This window comes from Stenella coeruleoalba (assembly GCF_951394435.1).
Source record: "Stenella coeruleoalba genome assembly, chromosome: 16".
NCBI classification, from domain to species: Eukaryota; Metazoa; Chordata; class Mammalia; order Artiodactyla; family Delphinidae; genus Stenella; species Stenella coeruleoalba.
This window is the reverse complement of record NC_137162.1, coordinates 56,148,982-56,176,504: the sequence shown is the minus strand read 5'-3', so window position 1 is coordinate 56,176,504 and position 27,523 is coordinate 56,148,982. Positions and strand designations below refer to the sequence as shown.

At 41.0% G+C, this 27,523-nt stretch overlaps 1 protein-coding gene across 10 annotated transcripts in view; it reads right to left on the bottom strand.

Annotated features, from left to right (window-relative positions):
• Nucleotides 1-3,343: 3,343 nt before the first annotated feature.
• Nucleotides 3,344-27,523, bottom strand: part of KCNMA1 (potassium calcium-activated channel subfamily M alpha 1) — a gene marked incomplete at both ends in the record, with an annotated part of 740,839 nt that continues 716,659 nt past the window's right edge. For 7 of the 10 annotated variants that reach the window (XM_079900387.1, XM_079900390.1, XM_079900385.1 and 4 more), the window contains 4 exons: nt 3,383-3,498; nt 13,068-13,292; nt 15,198-15,316; nt 17,345-17,539. In XM_079900387.1, coding sequence (XP_079756513.1) covers nt 3,474-3,498; nt 13,068-13,292; nt 15,198-15,316; nt 17,345-17,539 — 564 coding nt within the window. Of the gene's footprint in view, nt 3,499-10,321; nt 13,293-15,197; nt 15,317-17,344; nt 17,540-27,523 lie in introns of those variants that run through there. The other 3 variants (XM_079900389.1, XM_079900388.1, XM_079900391.1) reach the window with 2 other exon arrangements.

Sequence of the window (27,523 nt, the reverse complement as noted above, 5' to 3'; positions counted from 1 at the left end):
TTAACTCAGAGCACATCCTCTCAGATCTGAAAGGGACCTTAGAGTCACCTAGATGAATCACTTTCATTTACAAATGAGGTCACTGAGACTCAGAGAGTTGAAAGAACATTTTCGAAGCGGATAGCTAGTTATTTGCAGATGTAGCTTGTGAACCCTCGTATTAAACCATAGCAGGAAACTTGGACTCTTCGCTTTTCAACATGAAAATATCCCCAATGTTCTTATGCCTTCTCACTTTCTCCCTTTCTAATCCTAACCAAACAGTTCTAATTCCCTGTTTATTTAAAGTCCTCAATTAAATTTTATACAAAGTACATTATAAGATGCCCCAAGCTTTGGAAGGAAAGAGCTTCTGGGTGTTCTCCAACATGCCTCAGTCACAACCACTTTTATTGAAGGTGTTTTATCTTGGTTCAAGGGGCTATTTTAAAGTATAAAATTGCTCAGATGAAAGCCAAAGTTTTCTTAATGAGAAAGATGATGATGGTGACGATGCTTTTATCAGTAGGTGCTTCTGCTTTTAAAATAGCCTGTTGGTGAGTGTGATTCCCAAAGCACTTGAGTTACTGATTTGGGAAAATGGCTTCTCTGGAATCCTAAACTGGGATGGGACCTCAGAGCCTTATAACATGGACTATACCAACGATGGCCATCGTTGGTCTGTGCTGAACGTAGCCAGGAAGATAGGTCTGTCAGAGCGTGGTGAGGTGAGGATTCCCTCAGGGCCAGAGGGCTCAACAAATAGAAACAAATCGGGAAGCTCTGGCATTCCTTCAAGCCCTTCAATGATCTTACGATCTCGTTTCTGTTTCCATTTCACTTTCCGTCTACTGGGTACCAGTTTTAGCCAAAGGAGCCACCAGCCAGTTGTTTTGTATACTCCCTTAAAAAAATGCCTTATTTCATTTTCTGGCCCCAAACGATTGATTCATTATTACAAAGGCAAAACAGCACAACCTTGCTCTACCTTAGAAGAAAATGGATTCCTGCCAATTGGTTTTTGGAGGGGAGCCCTTGCTCCAGGAAACTATCTTAGCCATTTTGGTTTAAAAAAAAAAAAAAAAAGCTTAGATTCAAATCTCTAGCCATAAAGGGCATGGAGTTTGTACTTCTGTTTCCAATGTGCATTGGTTTGGAGAGATGGGGAAGAGAGGGCAGCAGGCATGGGACACCGTGACCTAACTTCCTCTAATGGAAGAGCATTTAGGTGGTGGCCACCAGTGCCTGCCAGAGGAGACCAAATAGTTAAGACAGATTCAGAAATGGTTATCAAGTTATCAGGAACCCACTAGGGTTCATGAAGGAAAGAAGAGCGTGGATTGATGTACTAAGAATGTACTAAGGTGAACCCAATACAAAATCGTTATGTAGAAGAAGGCCTAGCTTTCAGGAAAGTTGTCAACTCTCAGCAAGGGTTTCGCCCCACAAACCCATTTTACTTCTGTTGGAAACCAGGAAATGTTTATCAGCCTGAAGAGAATGCTGACGTCAGTTTAGTCTGCTGAGTAGACTAGTGATTGATTATAAGTAATTTTTAAACAATCCAGTTGGACATACGTTATATTCACGATACCTTTATAGAACTAATTCTACAAAAATGTGACGACAGGGTAACCACAGTCTGACAAGTCACTTTAGGACGACGCCTACAAGGTGGAAACACAACTACATTGGCTCTGCAGGGACGGGACAGAGGTGGAAGCTCATTTTGCCTACGTTGGTAATTGGAGTACTTAGTGGACCTATGTTTTCATGACGATTTCATTGCTTGGCTCTGATCTGATTTGCTGTGACATCCTACGTACCACAGGGTCATGGCCTAATGGAATAGATAGCATGGGACTTTGGGGGATATTCTGGTTAGTTTGGTTCCTTCAAGTGTCCACAGTTTACATTTTTAAGAAAATAAAAATCACTATCACATCCATGCTGCTCCAGAGATCCTGATGTTTCTGTCAAAGACTGATCATTTTGAAGTGGAAAATCATTTGGAATGGAACAATTGCTGGGACACCGTTACACTGAGCGTGCAAGCAACAGCAGAGCTCGGAGACATCGGAATTGTGTCTGATGGTTAGAAAAATCTTTTTGACCACAGTTTGAAGTGGCTGATACATTAGATTTCATTGCTGGTTAATTTTCAAAGGCTTTTTCTAACGGTCTATATTAAGTGCATTCATTGCTGTCCTTTTGTTGTTATTATTTTTTAGGTTGCTGTAACAAGTTTGTGTGTTTTGTCCCAGCAACTAAAGGAAAGCCTGCAAAATTTAGATCTGGGTAAAAGTCATCTCCTGGATCATGGAACTTTTCTGGCTTTTACACAAAAACTCAGTGAATAGCATGACTGTGTTATATATCCTATCGTTAAGTAAAACTATTCATTGGTGTTTACAAACTTTCAGGCTAAAAGCCCTGGACTTGGGGAATGGGGAGAGAGTCCACCAGACCTTTCCAAAGTTGCAATTACTGCTTGGTTGATTTGGAGATATGAAATGAGAAGCATAACAGCATGTAGGAAGGAGTCCCCACCATTAGGACAACAAACAGAGAAATAAATGTCTTCTGTGCATCTGGTCCTCAACTTCCACGTCCCAGGCATGCTCACAACCCTCTGGTATTGTTAGTTGGCAGGGTAAACCCGATCTGGCATTTGTAGAAAAGCTGCAAGAAGGTCTTCCCTTTAAATATATGAACAAAAGGTGAGAAATACAGGATGAAAACTAAAACTACAAAAATATGACTTTCAAAAATAAGTAACTTTCCATTTATTAAGAGCTGGTGTCAGTACAGCCAAAATACATACCCATCTAGGAAATTCACCTGCCCTCTTTTGTCTTCTTTTTTAAATTTACTAAAATACATGTTTACATTATTGGACCATTTTAAAGTTGTCTTAATAATCCATTTCCCTTAATTATAATTAACTGTGGTGGTGACCATCATTCTCCTCAAAGAAAAAGAGAGAAAGAAGAGAAATATGCATAAGGAGTCTGGCCACATTCCTTTTGAGTTTGCATTGTTAGATATAGGGAATATATATATGACAATGGAAAAAAAAGAAAAAATATATTTTCCTTCTAATAAATAAAAATAATTTAAAATGCTAGAGGCTATACATGACTATTTTAGTATGTTCATATATAAATGAAATCATTTTCTTTTCCAAAATACATGGAAGCAATATTCAAGGCAAAGAGAAAGATCTGTCTACTTTATTTTTCTTGCAATTCTTGCTTATCCTAACGTTTCCACCAGTGATTCAGCATGTAAGAGGAAGAAAAGTCACGTCACCATTTATGAAGTTTGTCAGGCTTTAAAAAAAATAGTTCTGGTCTCCTGGGAGTCAACATTCATCTTCAACTTCTCTGATTGGTGGAATCAAGCTGCTTGTGGATTTATATTGGTTGATCTGGTTAGCCATGTGGGTACTCATGGGCTTGATTTGAATGTTTCTGGGATAGGCATTATCCGGTTCATCTGTAAACCATTTCTTTTCTGCTAAAGGGCAAAACGGATAGAGAACAAGAAGGAGAAATGAGAAGCTTAGTTAGTCCTAGGGCAAAGACTTTGGAAAGTTCATTGAAAAATGCAAAAAAGGTAATCGAGAGAAGCTGACAGTGAGTAATTGGTAAGAGAGACAGTGCGGTGTAGGGAGAACACCGGAACCTGAAACATACCTCAGCTGCCCGTAGCAAGTGATGAACCAATGGGCTATTGGGACTTGGAGGCACCAGGGGTGGACTTCAGAGAATAAAGAGGGATTGGGAGACTAACTCTGGCAGTGTTCTCTGGGGTTCCTTTCTTGGCCTAAAAAGCTTTGGTGGTGAGGAGATGGCGAATATAACAAATATTAGGTATGGGCATCGCACCTAAAGAAAGATTTCTGCATCCATCGATTTGAGTGGAAACTGAGGGACATTGTCCCTTCCACAGACTGAGCGATCTAGAATCTTATGCAGGACCTCCTTCTTTGCTTGTACAAGCATACTTAAAGGTATATCTCAATCATACCACTCTTTGGCTTCTTCTGCAGCCAGTTTTGGGGATCTTAAAGTAAGCCCACAGATTTTTGCTGGTCAATGAGGGTGAAAAGTCAGAATAGCAACCAATGTTTTCAGAGGCTTTTGAGATGGCTTTAATTTCAACAAAAGAAAACTCTATGTTGCTATAAAATTATGAAAAGAATTCCTAGTGGCACTATCTTAACCGACTATAATCACCCGAGCTGTCGACAAGGGAGCTTGACGAAGGCTTGGCATTTCATTTCCACCCTAAATCCAGAGATGGCTGAAAGAGAATGCTGAGTCAGGGCATTCAGAGGCGGGGGTGAGGATGAAAATGGCCTAGCATCCTCCTGGCCGTTCAGTGCTATTTCATAAGACTCAGCCCTCATCCCCGCCTCTTTCTACGACTGGAATTTTCTGGGAAATCAGCCATGTGTACAGACACAAAGGGACTGGGGCAAACAGTGCATTCTAACTTGAGAATCGTATGCCTCATTTTAGTAGCTTAGGAAAAGTAAAGAAAAAGGGAAAAAGCTTTCAAGCACACCCACTGCTATAGAGACAATGGCCTCTCCGGCCTTCTTTTCTGCCTATCAGAGCAATTCCTGACTGCCTTGTCAGTGGTCCTGGATGAATACGTTAACAAAATTGCTCACCTGGCTTGATCATGATGGAGGACCGTGTGTGTGTGTGTGTGTGTGTCCCTGCATGGCTAACGATTTATAGATCCGGTATGTATGGTCAGCTCATGACCACTCTGCTTGTCTCTCCTGGACCATGCTTCCTCTTGCTGTGTCCAGTGCCCTGAGCCCCCCTTGTAGACACCGAGCTGGAGCCAGGATGAGCCTTGGTGAAAGCTCACTCACTAACCTTTGTTCGGCAGCTTGGTTTACACCCCCCAGGAAACTTCCTGCCTCCTGGATCACTCTCCTTCCTGCACTGGCTCTCTCACCTATTATAATTAAGTTCACTTTGATTTGAACAGATTGGACGATACGAATTCATAATGCTACATCCTCACGGTGAAGCTAACTGATTAAGTGCTTTAAATTATTCCCCCTGACAGAATGATAAAGTTACAATCTGTTCTGAGATGATCTACAGCTTGCCAGACTCCTACAGCTTCTTTCTACATTCATTTATCTTTTTGTCAAGCAGAGCTTTTTTTTTTCCCTAAGCTTCAATTCCATAGATCTTTTAAAGTCATCAGCACATCTGAATTATTAATGAGGCTGTAGAGGCAAGGTTCCTGATGGGCTGGTTAAAAAAGGTTGTATAGAAATCCGGGACTGTGTACACATCAAAATAATTTCAGCTCCATTTAAAAAAGCATTTAGTTCAAGTGTGACACAGATGAACCATTATGCATTTGTGGAAACCAATTTTTTTGTGATCTACGATTAAACTAACCTTTCAGAGAGGAGTAAAGTATGATGATTATCATGTTTTAAAAGCATCGCCAGGCCACTGAAACAATTTCAAACTATGACTTTTTCCAATGGTTTATGTATAAAGATGATTTTCAGAAGAGCTGAACCCAGTGTCTGTGCTGTTTGCCTGAGCTGCCCTTGATTTTGGCCACGCCCTTCTGTGGCCAGATTTTGCAAAGGGATTTAGTGCTAGGTTGGACATGCCAGGTTGGAAGGGAGAGTGAACTCTACTGATGGAAATGAGTAGGACTTCTGGGTGAAAGACCTAAGACAGCTGCAATTTGCTGAAATTTTTACAACTGCTGCAGAGAGTAATTGTTCAGAATTTAGTCTTTACAGTTCAATTCAAAGTTGGCATTTTGACCTTCCACGGCAGGGAGAATATCAATTTCCTCCTGCTGTCTGTAAGAAAGAGAGCATTATTTCCCCATTTAAGCTTCTCTCTTTCCTTTTGCATTTCTTGCCATAAATATAATCTAAGCAGAGTTCTCCCTGTGTTTTGGCCATTCAGCGTCAACACAAAAAGGAGTTGCGTTAAAGTGTATCCTGGGGACGAGCTGAGGTTTCCGTTATGCCTGAGAAACAGGCTTTTTAACTCGGGTGCCTCGTAAGATGTAAACAGCTGTTTTGTTGGAGACTTGGTTAGATATGATGCTGAAGAAATGGAGATAGATGAATGCTCTGAGCGTTTTACTAAAATGTCTGGGGGCAAAGGTGTTTCTCCCAAAGGGCTTGAGAGGAACCACACTTTAACGATTGCCAGTCATTCTGCCCCAATGGAGAGAGCTTTGCTATGACAATGACACTTTGGTTTATCGAACTGTGCCTTCCAAAGGAGCCGCACCACTGGGTGCCTACAAAATTGGCCTTAAGGAAGAGCAGTCAGGGAAGGAATTCACGTGAGTGCTGAAGCGGTCCAGGGTCGATCCAAATCCCTGAGCTGGTCTCCTCCCCCTGCCTCATCCCACGAGCCAAAAAGATTTCTGGGGGCTTTGTTTTCATCCCTAGGATGAGAAGGGCAATGGATCTGGTTTTGAGGGCCTCCTCCCTGCCAAAGAAAAAGAAATCCATTTGTTAATAAGCTTCTTGAAGATGTGATGCATGACGGCATCACTGTGAACAGACTGTGGGACCTGCCTGAAGTCAGGGAAGGAGTGGCATTTAACAGTCTGTGGCAAGTGATCTGGCAGAACGAGATCAAACCCAGAGAATAACTGCCGAGAGATGTGACACTGTCATTGGGAGGTGTCACCTATCAAGGCCGGCCATGCCATGAGCCATCCACTGCAACAGGGAGATAGCATAGAGCAGTAGGTTAAGGTCAAGGGGATCTGCTTCTCTCATGTGCTAGTTGTGTGGCTCCGAGCGGGTTGTTACATAATTTATCTTAACTTCAGTTTCTCATCTGTAAAATGGGGCTAATGGACCTTCCTAAGGGTGTTGTTTGGATGAAAGGGGCTACTGTCCATGAAGCACTTATCCACATACATGGTAAGTCAATGTGAACTGTTAAGACTATCAGTATTATTAGTAACATTAGGGGGCATTATAGCACAAAGTTCATGGACTTTAGTTTTAAATACTTCTCTGGCACTTCCTGGCTGGGTGACTTTGAACAAACCTGTCCCTTGGATTCTGTATATTTCAAATGGAAATACTAACAGCATCTGCATCTAAGGTTATCTCGAGAATTGAATGTGCTAATATACATAAAGTGCTTGGAAGAGTGTCTAGCCCATGGTAAGCACTTGGCGTTTGTTAGTTTTTAGTATAAGGTCAGCATGGATATGAGTACTCTCAGTGCTAAAGGACGACATAAGGGTAGGTGATACCTTTCGGTGTGATTGCAGATAAACTAGGGTGGAGAACTGAGGTGTATAAACTTGGGTGCTGGCCAGAAGAAAGGGGATTTTGGCAGCAGAGAAGATGGAGAAGGATTCGGTTGGGTAGCCTTCCTTGGGAAGGGGAGGAGAGGCAGGAGTGACACCCTTCAGTGGTACTTGCGTCTGAAATATTGGCTTTCAACTTGACAGGGGCCCTACCCTACCTGCAAGCCATCTGCGTCTTCCATTGCTACTTTCATCACTGACATTCAAGGGTCTAGAATAAGGGTCAGGACTTTGTCCAGCCATGAGGAATCCCAAGGGAGCAGGCTACGGCAGGGAAGGGCTTGAGACCTGGGCTGACATAACTGCCTGGGGACCCGGAAGCAGAGCAACAGGCTGCACTGTGACAACAGAGTCTCTTTGCTGGCTCTGTGGGTTGTCACTGCTGTGGGATTTGGCCTTTTCACTTAACTACTCTTCAGAGAAGAGAGCATGAAAAGGGAGATGATGATACAGCAAAGGTACTTGGAATAATTGGGCATTTTCTCGCTGTACCACAAGCTGAAGTTCAGAGAGAAAGGGCTTGAAAGGGAAAGATTCCATTTGGATAGAGATAACAGTGGAGAACAGTAAGAGCTAACAAGGAGCTCAAGCATTCAAAGGTAACGCTGTGTGGTTTCACATCTCACACTTCTGAGAGCTAGTCTGGCCTTCCCCCGCCCCCTGCCTAGCAGACCCCAAGGTGCCAGAGGACCCCACCCACACACACTGCCTCCTTTCCTCTCCATGGGCAAAGTATGGTTACTGCACAGAAATGAAAATTGCACCGGAACCAGAGCAGTTTTTACTTATGAAAACTGTCTCGCTCCTTTGCGATTGTCCAGTATGACTCTCTTTGCCCCTTTTAACTGTAAGGCTGATGCTGCCATTCCCTAGGCCGAACGACTGCTCCCTCCTGGCCCTCTTCTGTGGCTTGATCCAGCTGACACCCTAAGGGTGGACTTTTCACTCCTCCCTTCCAGGCGGTAGGGGGTGATCCCTCTCACCTCCCTAGGTGGTGGATGTACGATCTCCTGGTGGGAGATAGTCTACCAAGTTAGTGACAGGTGCCCACAGCTACTTCATCACCTTATGACAAAGCAGGGGTGGGCTGAAAGAAGCTGATTGAGACATTGATTTTTTTTACCCTGTCTTGATTTCCGGAGGCCCTGAAGTTTCTGCACTCTCTTCTTTCTCCTTCAGGAGCCTGTTGCTATAGGAACCTGGCGGGTTGATTTAATTGTCTCTATTGGGATGCAGACACCTTTCGGCTTTTCCCATGCTGAAGAAGAGCCCGTCAAAAGGTTCCTCTGGTCATCTGGGACCTTGAGGTTGCTGGCGGGAGGCAGAGTCAGTCTCTCCACTCAGTGAACTTACGGGGGGTGTTCCCCTTTCTCAGAAGCTGTGTACTCAGCTTGAGAAAGTGCCAACAACATGACAGCGTTGTGAACCATCTACAGGCATTCCTTGAAATTGGCTAAGAAAAGCCAAGGAGGTGAAGATAACTTATCAAATGATTAAAGGTATAAGAATTTTTAAGGTCAATTTATTTCAAAAATATTTATTGAGCACCTATTGAGAGTAAGGTTCTGGGTCATAACCTGTAATATTCATAATAGAATTTGAAACCTCTCCCAATAATGGTAGAAATCTAACTGTAAGGGTCCAAGTTTCTCTTTATCCGTTTGAACTGGCTTCAGGAAGGACCCTGGGTAGCAGATATTAGGGATGTTGATTTCATGATCACCTGAGTGTTGAGGCTGAGAGGGTTTCACTGGGCCTCCTGGTCTATCCACTTACTTAAGCTTCACCCCTTTCAAAGCCTAAAACAAACTGAACTGAATGGCTTACAAACTGCTTCTCTTTTAGAATGGTGCAGATAATTGAGTTTCTAGCTATTGTTCTCTTTAAGTGCACATCCTTTCTCTTCAAAAACGCTTTCGCTTTCCACCCTGACCTACTTGCTTATTTTTTGGGTGGAAAGGGGGAAGAGGAGAGACGTCATACGAAAACCTTGTATGCCTCCTTCCTAAGAGAACCTGAAAGAAGGATGAGAAGTTTGGGGTCACATGAAAACCCATGGAAGAGATTCTTCATTCAACTGAGGAAAGAACAATATAGTAGTTTGGGCTCATAAAAAATACAAGTAATAATGATACCTTTTTCATCACTGAATATATCATTAGCCAAGTACAATCAACTCTCAACTGTACGCCTGAGTCCAGGGAAAATCCCAAAATTTCATCACAAGTCACAGTCTGTTCCCACTCCATTCCCGTCACAAGGTCCTCTCATCAGAGCTGCTAACAGATTGTATAAAAAACACATTTTGGATTTACTTCTCTCTATCTGCCCAATCTCTGGTTGGGATTTCACAAATGTCTGAAAGGCAGGTGGGAGAAGAGATCCAGGTAATATAGAGACTGAATCATCAACCCCCAGATGACTGGGTGTGGGCTATTGAGTTGATATATCCAGCCGGACAGTTTTAATTTGGGGGTCATACTGATCCAACTGCAAGGAGACCAATGCTCTTTACCATTAATAACCCTCCTGGTTTAAATTGAAAGGAGGGTAAACGATTGACCAAGAAGCAAGTTTGCCAAGTGGAATAGCTGCAAATGTTTTCCAGAAAAGCTTATCACCTGGCATCATCACTTGATTTAGTCGGTCTTGCCAAGATAAACACAGAAATGTGGACAGACTGATGGGGGACTGGGTTGGAGTGGTGATAATGGGGGGAAGTGGAGGAAGCTGGGTTTCTTGATGGGAAAATGCTTTTGGACTTGGAGCAAGGTACCAAGGTGGGCAGGGAGGCCACGTGCAGATTGAAAGGCAAGCCAGATGGAGAGAAGTTTCCCCCAGATCACCCAACCCCAAACCCAGGAACACCAAAACAAACTCTAAGGGGTCTAGCGGTAGCAGCAGGACAGCCTCATTGCGCTGAGCAATTTAGAAAGTGGAGGAAGGTGGAGAAGAAGGAAGGGAAGAGGCGGGGGGATGGGGAGGGAAAAAAAAAGCAAAATAAATAAATAAAACCACAAACAGAACAATAGAAATAAAAATAAACAAACCAATAACAGAATAAAATTTGTAACTCCTTTTTTTTTTTTAATTTCACAAAAGTTTTCACAAGGACAACGTTATAGAAGAAAACCCCCAGCAGTGGCTAGGTCATGCAGAACCATTAATTGTCATACCTTGGCCCATTCTATTCATCCTTGTTGCACTTTAGAGAGAGAAGTAAGCTATGTGAGTTTTACAATGCTTTTAAACTGTCATATTTCCTGTTGAGCACTTTAACTGGCACATTCTTATAGTTATAAATGTTCTGAGGGCATAACTTTATAACCTCCTTTGCAAAAAACGCATGAAGAGCTCTTCATGATCCAAAACTAGGGGATATGTGTGTGTGTGTGTGTGTGTGTGTGTGTATACATATATATATATATATATATATATACACACACACACATATATCTGTATATATGTGTATATATATAGTTATATATAAAAAGATAGTTATATGTAATATATAAATCAATATATATAGGGACAAAAATAATTTGAAAAAAGTTTTCCACTCATAGGGCTTTTTAATATACATGTATACAATGATTCCCCACCCAATACTGATGGCAACACTGCACTGCTCTGTCTTGGGTGTGGGGACGGACGTTCTGACTGAGCCTCACCATTTTGTCAGTAAAAGTGCTTGTCAATTCACACAGCAAGCAAATCTCCAAAACTATCATGCTTGGGGGGGGACAGGGGATCCAAAATCTAAACCCAAAACATTCACCATAAAAACACCTTTTTAGAGATGGTTACAGCTGTGACATTTTTCTCCTCCCCTCCACCCTACGCTGTTTGATGGAATTTGTTTTCAAGTAAACATTTCAAATACGTATCTAGCAGCCCAGGGCTAGTCCATCCATACAAGAATTTGGTCATGGTGGAGTTGGCCGATTTGTAAGAACTACTGTACTGCCTAAAGCACGATTTGCATACATCAAATATCTGACAACTGTATATTGAAAAAAGGGTTATTTTTCTACCTTTTCCCTCTTGCTTACTAACGTTAAAAAAAGAAAGAAAATGAAAGAAAAAATAATTATACCAAAATGCGTTTGGCTCACTGTCGCACTCTTTTTCTTCTCTCCCATCTGGTAATGACAAGGGGGTCATTCTCTATTAATGTCATTCACCTGCCTAAGTGGATTGGCTACGTTAAAGAAGTTGACGATGAGAAATTTTTCCCACCAGCTTTCTGCTTTGGGACAGCCAGCATCGTGCAGCTGTGCCAACAGCTGAAGGTAGTAGCTGGCTTTTGTCTTTGTTGAGTCAACTGTGGCTTGATCCTCCTACATTCTGATTTATTTAGCGTGTCGGCTCCTAGAAAAACATGATCTGCCGCTGGGTTTATCTTCCTCTCTCTACCGCGGCCCCAGCCCTTGCTCCTCGCTGGCACTGGGGCCCTAACTAATCAAACAAAGGGGAGTAAAAAGGTCCCCTGAGAATGCGTGGAAAAATACTTGCTCTTTCCTGAGCATTATTTATTCTGTACATAAGGTAAGTAATTCACCTTTTAAAAGATGTAAAAGTCCCAGGAAGGCAGTTTTTAATGACTTACATCTGATATTTATGATACATATGGCTTTTCATCCCAAATGTCAAAAGTGAGAGGAAAAAACAGCTATTCATATGGCAGCATAAGGAGACAGAGTAACAATTTAATATGCAATCAAACCTCTTTTCACTTAAATTAAATGACTAGCATTTGATACTTCCACGAAGGGAACTATTCTTTCCTCCACAGTAAGGGAAGAAATGTTCATATGAACTCCCAAAGGAAGCTAGCTCTGGGACAAAAGGCCTTGGTGAGTAACTAAAAAAATCTCCGGGCTTCCCTGGTGGCGCAGTGGTTGAGAGTCCGCCTGCCCATGCAGAGTACACGGATTCGTGCCCCGGTCCGGGAAGATGCCGCGGAGCGGCTGGGCCCGTGAGCCATGGCCGCTGAGCCTGCGCGTCCGGAGCCTGTGCTCCGAAACGGGAGGGGCCACAACAGTGAGAGGCCCGCGTACCGCAAAAAAAAAAACAAAAAAAAAACAAAAAAAAAAAACAACAACAAAACTCCAATGTTCTAACAAGCAGGTGCTTCATCATCTACACAAATGGCAAAAGCCTTTCAAATACTTCGCGATATTTCGGCCCAGAGAGTGGAAACAACCAATATGTTTTGGTTGCTTGTTTCAAATAAACGTGTGTATATATTATTGTGTGTATATATAAAAAAAAAAAAAAACAAGAGAAAGAAAGAAAAACAACAACAACAAAAAGAAAACCCAAAGCACCCTGATAATCCTTATACATCAGAATAAACTGTTCTTCTACATTAACTAAACTTGCTTTGCATAACTGACGTGGATCACAAGCGCTCCCTTCTTATCTGTGAACTCATTCCTGCAGTGAGCTATTTATGTCTGGAGCACGCCTTAGGGTTATTTTTCCCCTAGAATCATAAATAACTTTTGGTCCGTCTGCTTATTTGCTGTTGTGCTCAAGGGTTTTATGGTGGTGGAATAAAAATGACAACCACATGCACACTATCATACATATGCAAATATGTGTAAAGAAAAGGGGGGGACTACAGGGGAAAACGGGGAAAGTTACTGTTGGAAACACCCACTGGGTAAACGAGTGGCAGATACAGTTTCACACACGGAGGCAGTGGATACACATATCAGAGCCGCTCTTCCTGCACGTACTTCTGTTTGTCTCGGGACTCCCGGGACTTGGGCCGGTTCTGTCGGTTTGCTGTGGATGGGATGGAGTGAACGGAGGAGCTCTTCTTGCTGGAGGACTGGGACGAGTGGGAGGAATGGGAGAGGCTGGCCCGGGACTGGCCGGCGTTGTGGTCAAACTGCATTAAGCAGAAGATCAGGTCCGTCGGCACGAGCTCAAACTCGTACGGGGGGTTGGTGATGACATACCTGGACGCGGAGAGCAAAGAGGTCATAGAATGAGGGTAACTCGGTGGAGATTTCACCTCTGAACCAAACCAGGTCTACCCGAGGATCTGGGAGGTGGACTTCCAGCTGGTCCAAGGCCTTAAACAGTATCTTCCAAGTGGAACAAACTCTTCCTCTGTTTAGCTCAACAGAGGAAGTCAGCCATGAGCCCTGGCGGAGATGCTGAATTAGCGCCAGTCATGGGAGAACCAAACGGTACTTCCTGTGGTCTACGTACCCCTTTCAATACAATGTCAAGTTCCCTTCTGCTCCTGAGTGGCCCGAGGGCATGCAGGAGGTCTCCAGGACTGCACTGCATCTCTCATTCTAGAATGTTCTCACAATCTCAGACATATGTCACAGGATCTTTGTTTACCATGATCTAGCAAAATCTTAGTCCTCCCTCCCTCTTTAGCTTTTAAAAATCAACCTTGGTAGAGGATGTCACTTAATGGAAGAATATAAAACACCTCCCTACCTATGTGTCCCTCAGGCTTTAACTGTTCTCCTCAATTTGATCATGTTTTTCCCCGGTTAACACCAGACATAACTAAAAATCACTTTGTTTCATTTCTAGCAGGGGATTTCAAAATTGAGGTCCTCAGGCCAGACATATCAGCATCATCTGGGAACTTCCTAAAAATGCAAATTCTTTTTTTTAATTGAAGTATAGCTGACTTACAATGTTGTGTTAGTTTCAGGTGTACAGCAAAGTGATTCAGCTCGCTCTCTCTCTCTCTCTCTCTCTCTCTCTCTCTCTATATATATATATATATAATGTTCTTTTTCAGATTCTTTTCCATTACAGGTTATTACAAGGTACTGAATATAGTTCCCTGCGCTATACAGTAGGTCCTTGCTGTTCAAATGCAAATTCTTAAGCACCCCCACCCAAGACCTACTGAGTCAGACACTCTGAGCGTGGGGTCCAGCAATTTGTGTTTTAACAAGCTTTACAGATGATTCTCATGTTCATCTAACTTTGAGAACCCGCTGGTGCACAGCAATTATGCTCAACTCCAGCTCAACTGTAATCTCTGGGCATTAAAACTACATATTTTCATTTCATACCAGTTAAGTCAGAGTCATCAGACTACTTTTAAAAAGTACCTGCAGTGATTCTACTATGCAAGCAGGTCTGAGAGACACTCATCTCTATGGCATTGTTTCCTGGGGTATATTACATGAACACACTGATTTTGACAATTCTAGGATGTACTTTTAATTTTAGGCTGCTATGAATGTACTTTAATGCATATTAGAAAAATATAGCTAGCATATATGAAATGTTATTTTTTTCTGCTTCAGGCAATAATATATAGTTTTCTTTAAAATACTTATATAAAAGTAAGTCAATTGAAAAATACGTTAAGTAAAAAGATAGGTATCTATGAAAAAGAACATACACACACACACACACACACACACACGTATTACTGAATCACTCTGCTGTACACCTGAAGCTAACACAACATTGCAAATCAACTATACTTCAATAAAAAAAATTATATATCTATAGGTGTCTAAGACACGGCAAAGGAACCATTTACCTTAAACAGTAGCAATATGAAATATTTCTATATTAGGTACCAACAGAATTATCCCAGTAGCAGGAGTCTGGAGGACATGCTTGCCTTCAGACTTCTGTAATTAGGTGATGGATGGAACTAGCCCATAAAACTTGAATTTTTCCCACAATGTCTTTATATCTGCTATTAGTAATTAAAGAAAAAGGCTTCCCACAACCAACAAACTCAGTGACGGATTTAATGTGGGCAGAGTAATCTGCACGTTGAGAGCGTGTATGTAGACCTTTGCCCTCATTGTGGGGGACAGGAGAGGGCATTTATGTCTCTGCCTTGCGGGTGGGAGTGGAAACATACTCACCTCTTCGTGCACTGGCTGGGGGTGCTGAGGTGAGCATCTCTCAGCCGATAAATTCCAAAACAAAGCATATTATATGTTTTCAGAGCTTTGCAGAACAGATCACCATAACAACCACCATCCTGGGAGTCAACGAAAGAACAGAGAGAAAAAGCATTTTTATTTGCCTGAAAGGAGAGGTCCCGGGGAGAAAAGGGCTTTTTAATGAAAGCTCATTTCGGTGTCTCCTGAGTCGGAGGGTCTGTACCGAGGAACCGTAGCTGAAGAGGTTAGTGTGGTTTATAGCCTACACCTCAATACCGGTGATTTTGGGGAATCAGATAATAATGGGTTTTCCTCTGGTTCTCTCTAGTTTTCCATCTGCAGCGATGAGAGCTTCAAGGAGATGGGGCCTCTCCTTATTTTAAGTGATGGTGTAAGCTTGAAGGTCTCAGATGTCTGTTCAGCTGAGGAGAAGAAACCAGCTTTGCAAAATGGTGATGATGTTTAGCCCCAGCTCAGCTGTAATCACTGTGATCTGACCGTGTTGTCAAAACTGCTCGAGTGATAATGAAAATCACTGCCAGGAGAAAAGACCCCACCAGGTACTATGGTGACAGACTCTTTCAGAGAAGGACTGTGTGAAAAGCACAATTTACAGACCTCAGAGATGGCAAGGGTGGAAGGGAATGTGTTTCCCCAGGAGCTGGAGGTCTGCAGGCTGAATAACTGGGATTCACAGTTCTAATCAGTTCACAGTCACCTTCCAAGGGTCTGGGGCCTGATGCGGAATGTGAAAGCAAACTCATTCACTCAGAAATGCTGGCTTCCTGCAGCCAGTTGGCTTCAGGTAGATATTATTATAGGAAGGGCACCAACGGCTGACTTCACTGGGAATAAAGTGACTGCATCTGTCCTTCCTGTTACCGAAGTTTTCAGATGGGCATCACATTAGAGAACACAAAAGGAGCCAGATCTTATCATTATTTAAAGTCTTTATTCTTTTAAAGTGTATCAATGAGTAAATGATGATAAAAAGAGCCACTAGCTATGGAGGTGGCCTTTTAAAAAAGCCCAGTCTAGCATAGATCCCTGCCCATAACCAAACTAAAATATAGTGCAAGTTGGCATCAGGGTTTCAGAAGAAATGGAAAAAGTGACCCTTTCCTTGGCTCCTTTTCCACTATTTGGACTTTCTGGGTGGCACTATTGTTTGTACAATGGGTTTACTGGCTCCCAAGACTGGGCTCCAGTCCCTGAATGCATCCATGGAGTTGGGCTGGGAATAAGGTTCAAGACTGCTTACTTCTGCCAGAGTGCTTGAACCAGGCTGGTGCGTGGAACCCAAAGGGAGGCATGGGTCCCTCTGCAGCAGCAGGGGCATGGGGGAGGGTGACTGGGTCCAGCCTCAGAATTAATAGCCCACGAGGGGCTTTTAAAAACCACTGATGGCTGTACTCAGCCCCCAGGATTCTGGGCATGACCCCAGCACCGGTGGTTTTCAGAACACCATAGCTTATTATGTGCACGTAGACCCGCTGGCCGAACCAACAGCATCTCATGTGGATTCTTTAATGTCTCTAATTCCAGACCGAGGTCACCTAACTCTGAGGCTGGACCCATTCACTCTCCCCCATGCCCCCGCTGCCGCTGAAGCGACTGATGTCTCCCTCTGGGTTGCACACACCAGCCTGGTTCAGGCACTCTGGCAGACCTATTAATGTGCAGTTGGGGTTAAGTAGCCCTGAGTCATGCTAAGACCTGTAGAAAAGGCTCCCAGCCGTGGCTGCATTTGGAACCCGCTCCCCCCCCCCAATGCCTCCCATCTGTGGCAGAAGGTACCTGAGGGGAGTCAGTAAGCCCACAGGCTCTGAAGCCAGGATCCCTAGTGCAAATTCCTTATAGGGCCAGTCCTCAGTCTCTCTGAGCCCCAGTTTCCTTAAAGCGTCTGATAAGAGAACCTACGTCAAAGGGTCACCATGGGGATTAAAATGAATGAATACATGTAAAGCCCAGTGCCTGCTACACAGTAAGCCATAAGCATCACCTCTTACAGTTCTTTTCCTGTAGAAAGTAGCAAAGGCAGAGACCTAGCCTGTCACTGTCTGACACATTTGGATCCCGCCATTCCCAAACAGCCAGCTCAGGTGCCCTCTGCCCCCTGAACTCACCCCCAGGTCCGCAAAGGGCCCGTCCAGCAGTGCTAACTGGGCCACGCGGCAGCGGTCCCTATTGGCCAGCGTCTGGGGGGTGCTGTAGCCCCCGCGCAGTGCATTCTCCTCGGCGATCAGAGCCTCCAGCTCCGGCGTGGCTCCTCCGGTCACCAGGGTCCGTATCAGGGTGAGGATGTTGTCATTGAAGTATGTCTGGGAAGAGAACGGGGCGGGGGGTTCCTTTAAGCAAACTTCCTAAAGTCATGACAACCGACATTCAAATGACAACTTTCCTTGATATCTCCTGTTTAAAGTTCTGGCCTGTCTCTTCAAATAATTTTATGTGGGAAGTGAAAAGACAGCAGCCTCCAATTATTCAATTCTTTTCTCTCCTACTTGGTTCTGCCAGGAGAGCCTGACTTTTAAAAACTGATTCAGGGGATTTTTATTGCAGGGCTAACGTCAACATGGTTGGTGTTTATCATAACCGGTGCTAACTGGGATGTAAATATGGCTTCCTCTCCTGCTTGCTCAGGGACCTTGGGTGTGTGTAAGAAAATGCAGCCCGACCCAGGCAGGATGGCCCCTGAGCTCCTGTAACCCACGTGCCAGGAAGCTGCCTCTTCCAACAACGGCAGAACTTCTCTCTCGGTTGGAACGAGATGCCAAGAGCGTCATTAAGGCCACACGTTCAACAATTTTATCACATGCTTTGTAACAGGCTAAACCAGAAGTCCCTGTCAATTAAATATGCCAGATCAATTTATGACAAGGTGGGTCCCCTGGTGTTTTTGCTCTTACGTAACCTCAGTGGTCTGAGGTGAATACAGCTTATTAAAGAAGTTCCCTCTACACGTGTACATTTGTCTCACATCTGAAACATAACAGGTCTGTCAGGAACAAGACAATGGGAGCTTTAAAAAATTAATAGCATGTCAAATAAAAGAGCTCAAAAAGACATTTGTCACACAGCCTAATTTGAGAAAAATGTCAGTTAAGGGTCTGTTTTCCATTTTCCAGTGTAAGAAGAAGTCAAACAGGCTAAATAATATCAAGCCAAAGTTTGCCTGTGGCTTTTGAGGATGGATGGACCTTTGGGAGCAGGTTAGGCAAGACAGCTGCATTTTAACTTCAGCAGTTTTTTGGACAGTTCACGGGGCAAAAATCTAGTGGGGTAAGGATGAGTTCTCTCCCGCTTGGCCATCACGAGTCCTATGTCTTGGGGGAAGTTGCCTAATCATTCTGGGCTTTGATTTTCTCATCCATAAAATAAGCACTGTCATTAAGATCAAGTTTATATGCAACGAATTCCATGAGGACTTCCGAGTTAAGATGATAGCTGCTAGCCAGGCTGGAATCACTTTCCTCACTGAAGTATTCACAAAAATACCCAAAGTGATACAAAATTTCAATAGCAAAGGAAACTAGGAGTGTGAGTCAGAACCAGTCAGACCCTCAGGAGAATGTATCATCTAACAGAGCTCAGATATGCCCTGGGGCAGAGAAGCTGAAGAAAAACAAGTAAGGGAGGAAATGTTGCTGGCGCGGTGAAGGGGTGAGAGGCAGGCTGGAGTTTAACGCTGACCTCACCACTTAGTAGCTGCGTGACTTTGGAAAGTTATTTCTCATTTTTGTGCCTCAGTGTCATGATCTGTAAAATATAATAGAGTGGTTATAAGGACTATATAGCCAATATGTGCGAGGCACTTAGAAAAGTGCTTCGTGCACAGGAAGCACTGAGAAATACTTTCTGGCCTGATATCAGAGACTCAGGCCTTTGTTGAGGAGAGGTCAACCCATTCCCAATCTTCCCTTTTAAAAAATCTTTTCTGGCTTTTTTTGGTGGGTTGGTGGTGGCAGGCAGAGGGGGGTGGTGCAAACCAAGGCCATTCATTTTACCCTTGAATCTGCACTTCTCAGGCTGCCTCCATGACAAGACCCCATTTAGACTGAGCAAAGGCCCAGTGAGGGTCAAGGGGGACTGCATCCTGGACTGTGACAGCCTCCACAGGACTGGCCACCACAGGTGAACTCTCGTGGAGGCTGGTTCAGGGCACATGTGAAAACATTTCCCAAAGTCTTCAGAGGTAAATCCCCTTCCCTATAGTCCAACAGCCCATCATCAGAAGCAGAAGATCACCCCCCGGCCCCAGCTCTGCAGCACATTAAATGAAGGAGTGCTGGACACAGAACTGTGACAAAGGCCTTTGTGCTATAGTTACCCTTCTAGATCAACACCCAGGGAGGAGTCCACCGGCGTGAAATGTGGACGGCAGAACATTCACGACCTCGTACACTGAAAAACAGACCTCTCCTTGCTCCGATGTACAGAGAGAAAGAAAGAGCCAATATAAATATTTTTAAAAAGGGAGCGACAGCATTCAAGATATAAAGGAAAAGCATTCTTTTGGTTGGTTAAATAGTTACTGGAAGACGTAAAAAAAATTTAGGAAGCATTTGTTTTAGAATCAAAATCAATTTAAAAAAAAATATAGAGTATCGGGCTTCCCTGGTGGCACAATGGTTGAGAGTCCGCCTGCCGATGCAGGGGACACGGGTTTGTGCCCCGGTCCGGGAAGATCCCACATGCCGCGGAGCGGCTGGGCCCGTGAGCCATGGCCGCTGAGCCTGCGCGTCCGGAGCCTGTGCTCCACAACGGGAGAGGCCACAACAGTGAGAGGCCCGCGTACGCAAAAATAAATAAATAAATAAAACAGTATATATATATATATATATAGAGAGAGAGAGAGAGAGAGAGAGAGAGAGAGAGAGAGAGGGAGAGAGAGTGTATCTATAACAAGTAAAAGATCAGATGGTAAGAAAGCTGACTTCATACAACTTATTCAATTATTTGTAAATGTAAGATATTGAAATTAAAATGAATGTAATAAAAAAATGGTTAAAAAGAATCCAACGTTTTTTCATGATAAACACACTCAACAAACTAGTAGTGAAAGGGAATTTCCTCAACCTGATAACGGGCATATATTAAAAACCCACAGCTAACATCAGACTTATTGGTGAAAGGCTGGATGCTTTCTTTTTAGATCAGGAACAAGACCAGGAAGCCAACTCTCACTGCTTCTATTCAACATAGCACTAGAGGTCTTAGCCAGGGCTAGAAAAAAATAAAGTTATCCATATCAAAAAGGAAGATGTAAAACTATCTCTATCCACAGAAGACATGATCTTGTAAATAGAAAATTCTAAAGAACACTAAAATGATATTATAGGTAACAAATGAGTTCAGCAAGGTTGCAGGATACAAGAAACAATACACAAAAATCATTTGTGTATCTATGTACTTGCAATGAACAATATAAGAATGAAATTAAGACAATTAAATTAAAACAATTCTCATTATAATAGTTTCACAAAGAATAGAATATTTAGGAATAAATTTAGGAGGTTCAAGATTGGTACACTGGAAACTACAAAATATTGTTGAAATAAATTAAAGAAAATCTAAATAAATGAAAAGATATCTCAACTTCATGGACTGGAAGACTTAGCATTCTTAAGATGGCAATTCTCCCCCAAACAATCTACAGATTCAATGCAGTTGCTATCAAAACCCCAAAGACCATTTTTACAGAAATGGAAAAACTGATTTTAAAATTCATGTGAAATTGCAAGCACCCCCCAAATAACCAAACCATCCTGAAAAGGAAAAACAAAGTTGGAGGACTCACACTTCCTGACTTTAAAATATACCACAAAGCTACTATAATCAAGAGAGTATGTTATTGCCATAAGGATAGACATGGACCATTGGAATCAAATTGAGAGTCCAGAAATAAACTCATACACTGTGTATCAACTGATTTTCAACAAAGGTGCCAAGACCATTCTACAGAGAAAGAATATAGTCTCTTAAACAAATGTTGCTACCACAGCTGGGTATCCACATTCAGAAGAATAAATTTGGACCCCTACCTCACACCATATGCAAAAATTAATTCCAAATGGATCAAAGACCTAAATATAAAAGGTTAAACTATAAAACTTAGAAGAAAACTTAGAAGAAAACATAAAGGTAAATAATTATGAACTTTGATTTGAAAACTGATTCTTAAATATGACACCCAAAGCATAGGCAATGAAAGAAAAAATATATGTAAATTAAACTTCATCAAAATTGAGAATTGTTTGTGCACAAAGTATACTATCCAGAAAGTGAAAAGAAACCCTACACAGTGAGAGAAAATATTTGCAAACCGTATATCCCATAAGGGTCTAGTATCCAAATATATATTAAAAAATCTTGCAATACAAGAACATAAAGAAAAGTGACTCAAATTTAAAAATGGACAGAATACTTGAATAAACATTTCTCTGAAAAAGACATACAAATGTTAAACAAACAAATGAAAAGATGCTTAACATCACTAGTCATCAGGGAAATACAAATCAAAACCTCAATAAGATACCTCTTCACAGCCACTAGGATGGCCAAAATAAAAAAGAAAGATCATAACAAGAGTTGGTGAAGATGTGGAGAAATTAGAACCCTAACACAATGCTGGTGGGAATATAAAATGATACAGCCACTTAGGGAAACAGTTTGGCAGTTCCTCATATGGTTAAACAAGTTACCATAAAACCCAGTAATTCTGCCCCTATGTATATACCCAAGAGAAATGAAAATTATGTCCATATGAAAACTTGTACATGGATGTTTATAGCAGCATTATTCATAATAGCTAAAAGGTAGAAATAATCCAAATGTCCATCACCTAATGAATGCACAAACAAAACGTGTTATATCCATGCATGATCATTAGGCCATAAAAAGGTACGGAGTACTAATACATGCTCCAACATGGATGAACCTTCCAAACATTATGCTAAGTAAAAGAAGCCACTCACAAAAGACTACATATTATATGATTCCACTTATCTAAAATGTCCAGAAGAGGCAAATCTATAAAGATAGTAGATTAATGTTGCTTAGGGCTGGGGGGAAGGAGACAGAGGGGTAGTGGGGATAGCTAAAGGACATGGAGTTTCTTTTTGAGCCAATGAAAATGTTCTAAAATCTACTGTGGTGATGGCTGTACGTATCTGCGATTATAGTAGAAATCATTGACTTGTACACTTTAAATGGGTGAATTGCATGATGTTAATGATAGCTCAATAAAGGTGTTTTTAAAAAAGAGTTAAAAGGTAACTAAACTTGTAATGGCCAGATTTTTATCTGTTACGAAGCAGTAATTAAAAATACTGCATTGTACACTGAAAAATGTGTTAAATGGGTAGATCTCATATTAAGTGTTCCTATCACAATAAAAAAATCAATAAGGTATAGAACTGAAAATCACACATACACACACAAAAAAATGTGGAATTAAAAATAAGAAAATCACCTGAACAACTACATAGAGAAATGGGTAGCGATTGCCTTCCTTCCTTTCCCTTTCTTTCTTTCCTTTTTTTTTTTTTTTCTTAATGAGAATGCTGGTTGAGGAAAGACAACAGAGGTCAAATTGATAAATAGCAAGTGTTCACAAATGAAAGTTGTAAACAAAATTCAAACAGGTAAAAATGAGCAAGCAAGCAAGGAAACAAATGAATACAACCTGCCTGAGCTGAAGAATGAACTGAGGATGAGGATGAAGATGGTTCACCGAGTGAATGCAGCCAACACCTAGACCTGTACTAGATGAACATTTGAATTTAAAATAGTAAAGGAAAAACGTGACCTAACACAATGCTGTTAGGAAAAAAAAAAATGTACAAGATCAGGTTAGCCGCAGACTTATCTAGGAAAGAGCTATATCAACTGAGTTTTGAAAGGACACATTTATTCCAAGAATTCTACACATAGCTACACTGTTGATCATCTGTGAAATCAATAGAAATATTTTTTTTCTCTAGGTACCTAAGCATTTATGCATTTACTTCATTTAAAAATTACTTGGAAACAAAATCATCTTCCTTCAAGATCTTTTTAAACTTTTAAAAATTAAAATACGAGCAAATTTTGTTTAAAAATACTAGTGAAGGGGTTTCCCTGGTGGCACAGTGGTTGAGAGTCCGCCTGCCGATGCAGGGGACACGGGTTCATGCCCCAGTCTGGGAAGATCCCCCATGCCGCGGAGCGGCTGGGCCCGTGAGCCACGGCCGCTGAGCCTGCGCATCCGGAGCCTGTGCTCCACAACGGGAGAGGCTACAACAGCGAGAGGCCCGCGTACAGCAAAAAAAAAAAAAAAAAAAAAAAAAAAAAAAAAAAAAGACTGGTGAAATATATTAAAACATGGAATTTAATAAAGGATATATTACTACAAAACTGAAGGCAAATGTCAAAAGTAATTCTTGAAAGAAAAAATATGACATAAAATTATCTATTAATACAGTAATATTAAATTATTTTTAAAAGTCAGAAAAATGAGGTAGGAGAAAGAAGATGAAAGTTAAGACATGTAAATTCCCTGATCTTATAGAGGGAGGAGTCAAGAGCTACTACATTTTTCTAGATAATAATACTAAGAAAATATAGTTTCAAGTATATTTATAGAGTGTCTGGTAACCACTAACTAGAGTTAAAAATAGAACGTATAATTTTCACATCACTAGAGAAAAAAAGCATACAAAATATAGACCATGTACACAAAGACAGATAATTAAAGACACAATTACAGAATCATAAAGCATAATGCAAAATTTTAGCATTGTAGGTTATATAACTAAACATAAATGAGCTAAATGATTTGATAAAAGGGCAAAGATTCTCAAACTTGTTCAAAAACCAAAATCAAACTGGTGTCTCAAAGGTAAAAAGGAAAAAACAAAACAAAACAGGCAAAGAAAAATATATTTAAAGGGAAAAATTTTAAATATTACATTGAGCGACTTAACTCTATGTTCATAATTAAAGTTTACAATAAATATATAACGTATTTATGGAGAAAATATTATAACTGAAATATAGACAGCAAAACGAATTAGCCATTATAGCAAATTAAACATGGACTGAGAGTCATATGTAAAATTGATACGTGAAATATCGTGTTTCTTGTTTTCACAGCTCAAAGAGACCAAAATATAAGGAAATGAAGGATGTAATAAGGGTATTTATTAGATTTGTGTTAAACTTCGTACCATTTTAGATAGCATCCAAACAATAATTACAAAGTATGATCGATGGCCCAAAGTATAAAATCTCAATATATATAATAAAGTATAAGCTGTATGGTCTATATTTAAAAAATAGAGGAGTAGGTACAAAAGTAAATATCCCAACACTTCCAAGTTTTTTTAAAAAAAGTATCCTAAATAACTGTGGGTCAAGGTGGAAATCAAACTCAGAATACAGAGTATTAAAAATTAAAGATTATTTGAAAATGACATATAAAAATGTCATGGATTGAGGCCAAAGCTACAGAGACAAATTCAGAGCCTTAAGTGCTTTTATTATTAAATATGAAAGAATTTCAGCAAGTATTAAAAGTATTAAAAGATTTTTTTGTTGTTCTTTTTTATCTTAGAAAAACAGAAGGATGAAATAAAAAAGCATCAATTAATGAAATAGCAAGAGGATATTTAGTGAGGTTAGTGAGTTGATATGTTTTTAAACTTGATAAAATTATGCTAAATTTCCTCTGGAAACAGTTTATGAAATTGTCCTCTGAGGTATTATAATATTAAAGATTTTATAACTAAACGTTGTAGGCAATATTAAAAATTAGAAGATCAACCAGAATGAATTGAAAATCAGGGCCTTGGGCCAAATCCCGACTGCCACCTGTTTTTTTTTTTTTTTTAATAAAGTTTTATTGAGACCCAGACATGCCCATTTGTTTACTAAAATGCTTTACTAAAATGCTTTCAGCTTTTGTGCTAAAATGGCAGAATTGAGTAGTTCCAACAGAGTCTGTACGGCTCTCAAAAGCCTAAAATATTCACCATCTGGCCCTTTACAAAAAAGTTTCCTGTTTCATTTCTTAATATGATAAGGAAAGCATAAGGCACCATGGAGAAGGGATGTTTACTCAGCAAATGATTTAGAAGAAATTGGTTATCTGGAAAAAAGTTTTTTTCAACAATATGGTAATGATTAAATAAATAATGATACACGTATGTGACTTACATTGTACAGATATTAATATTATGCTTTCAGAGCATGTTATGTTACATGACATAACATTAAAATATTCAAAAAGCAGGATCCAAAAAACACTATGATCTAAAACTCATGTTAAAAGTGCAGACCCCCACAGATATAGTTAGTTATGTAAAAATATTTAGTATTATATAAATACTTAGTATTATGTAGTATTATGTTATAGTTATGTAAAAATATTATGTATTTAGTACCCCCAAATTTTACATGGTGATTAATTCCTGGTAATAGAATTCTAACTGATTTTCATCTTTTCCTATAATTTTATTTACTTTATATATTTTCTACTATGAAAATATATTTATTCTAAATTTCTAAAAAAGGCAGTAAATGGAATTTATACAACTCAGTAGCAAAAAAATCCCCAAAATTTGATTAAAAAATGGGCAAAGGAACTGAATAGACATTTTTCCAAAGAAGATATTCGAATGGCCAACAGGTACCTTAAAACAGGGGTCCGCATCCCCCGGGCCGTGTACCAATACCCCTCTGCAGCCTGTTAGGAACCAAGTCACACAGCAGGAGGTGAGTGGCGGGTGGGCGAGCGAGCGAAGCTTCATCTGCCGCTCCCCATTGCTCACATTACCGCCGGAACCATCCCCTCTACCCCACCCACCCGCCCCCATCTGTGGAAAAACTGTCCTCCACGAAACTGGTCTCTGGTGCCAAAAAGGTTGGAGACCACTGCCTTAAAAGATGCTCAACATCACTAACATCAGGGAAATGCAAATCAAAACCACAGTGAGGGGCTTCCCTGGTGGCGCAGTGGTTGGGAGTCCGCCTGCCGATGCAGGGGACGCGGGTTCGTGCCCTGGTCCGGGAAGATCCCACATGCCACGGAGCGGCTGGGCCCGTGAGCCATGGCCGCTGAGCCTGCGCGTCCGGAGCCTGTGCTCCGCAACGGGAGAGGCCACAACAGTGAGAGGCCCGCGTACCGCAAAAAAAAAAAAAAAAAAAAAACACAGTGAGATATCATCTCACACCTGTTAGAATGACTATTGTCAAAAAGACAAGAAATAACAAGTGTTGGTGAGGATGAGGAGAAAAGGAAACCTCTGTATGCTGCTAATGGGAATGTAAACTGATACAGCCACTATGCAAAACAGTATGGTGGTGCCTCGAAAAATTACAAACATAGATAGCTACCATATGATCCAGCAATTCCACTTCTGGATATATATCCAAAGGAAATGAAGTAACTATCTCAAAGTGATAGATATCTTTTGTACCCCACGTTCACTGTGGCATTATTTACAATAGCCAAGACACGGAAACAACCTAAGTATCCAGTGAGAGATGAATGGATAAAGAAAATGTGGTATATATACAGTGGAATAATATTTAGCCATAAAAAGAAGGAAATCTTTCCATATGCAACAACACAGATGAATCCTGAGAGCATTAAGCTAAGTGAAACAAGTCGGAGAAATACAAAGATTGTATACTCTCACTTATATGTGACATCTAAATAAAGTGGATCTTACAGAAACAGAACAGATTGGTTGTTGCCAGAGGCAGGAGGTACAGGTTGGGGAAATGGGTGAAGGTGGTCATAGGATATAAACTGAAGTTATATAATTAATAAATTCTGGGGACATAACGTACTACAACATAGTGCCCGCACTTAACAATACCATATTGAACATCTGAAAACTGCTTAAGAGTAGACTTTTAAAGTTCTCAGGAACAATGACAACAAAAAATTGCTGGTGAGGTGATGGGTTAATGAACCTTACTGTGGTAACCATTTCACAATGTATACATATAACATTGCACATCTTAAACTTACATAATGTTATAAATCAATTATATCTCAATAAAGTTGGGAGGGGAGAAGGAGGTAAATGCTATAAAATAGTTAAAGGCAAAAAACATAGCCACAAACAACCTGATGAAAATATAGCTGAATATTTAACCAATCTCAGGATACCTGATGAGTTGTCTTGTTCAGCAAGCCCTTTTTAGGCATAAAAACTATAGAAGAATTCACAAAATATGCATTTACATGGTTCTACACACAAATTAAAATTATGTGTACTTCAGAACTACCATAAACACAATTAAAGGGCCCCCTA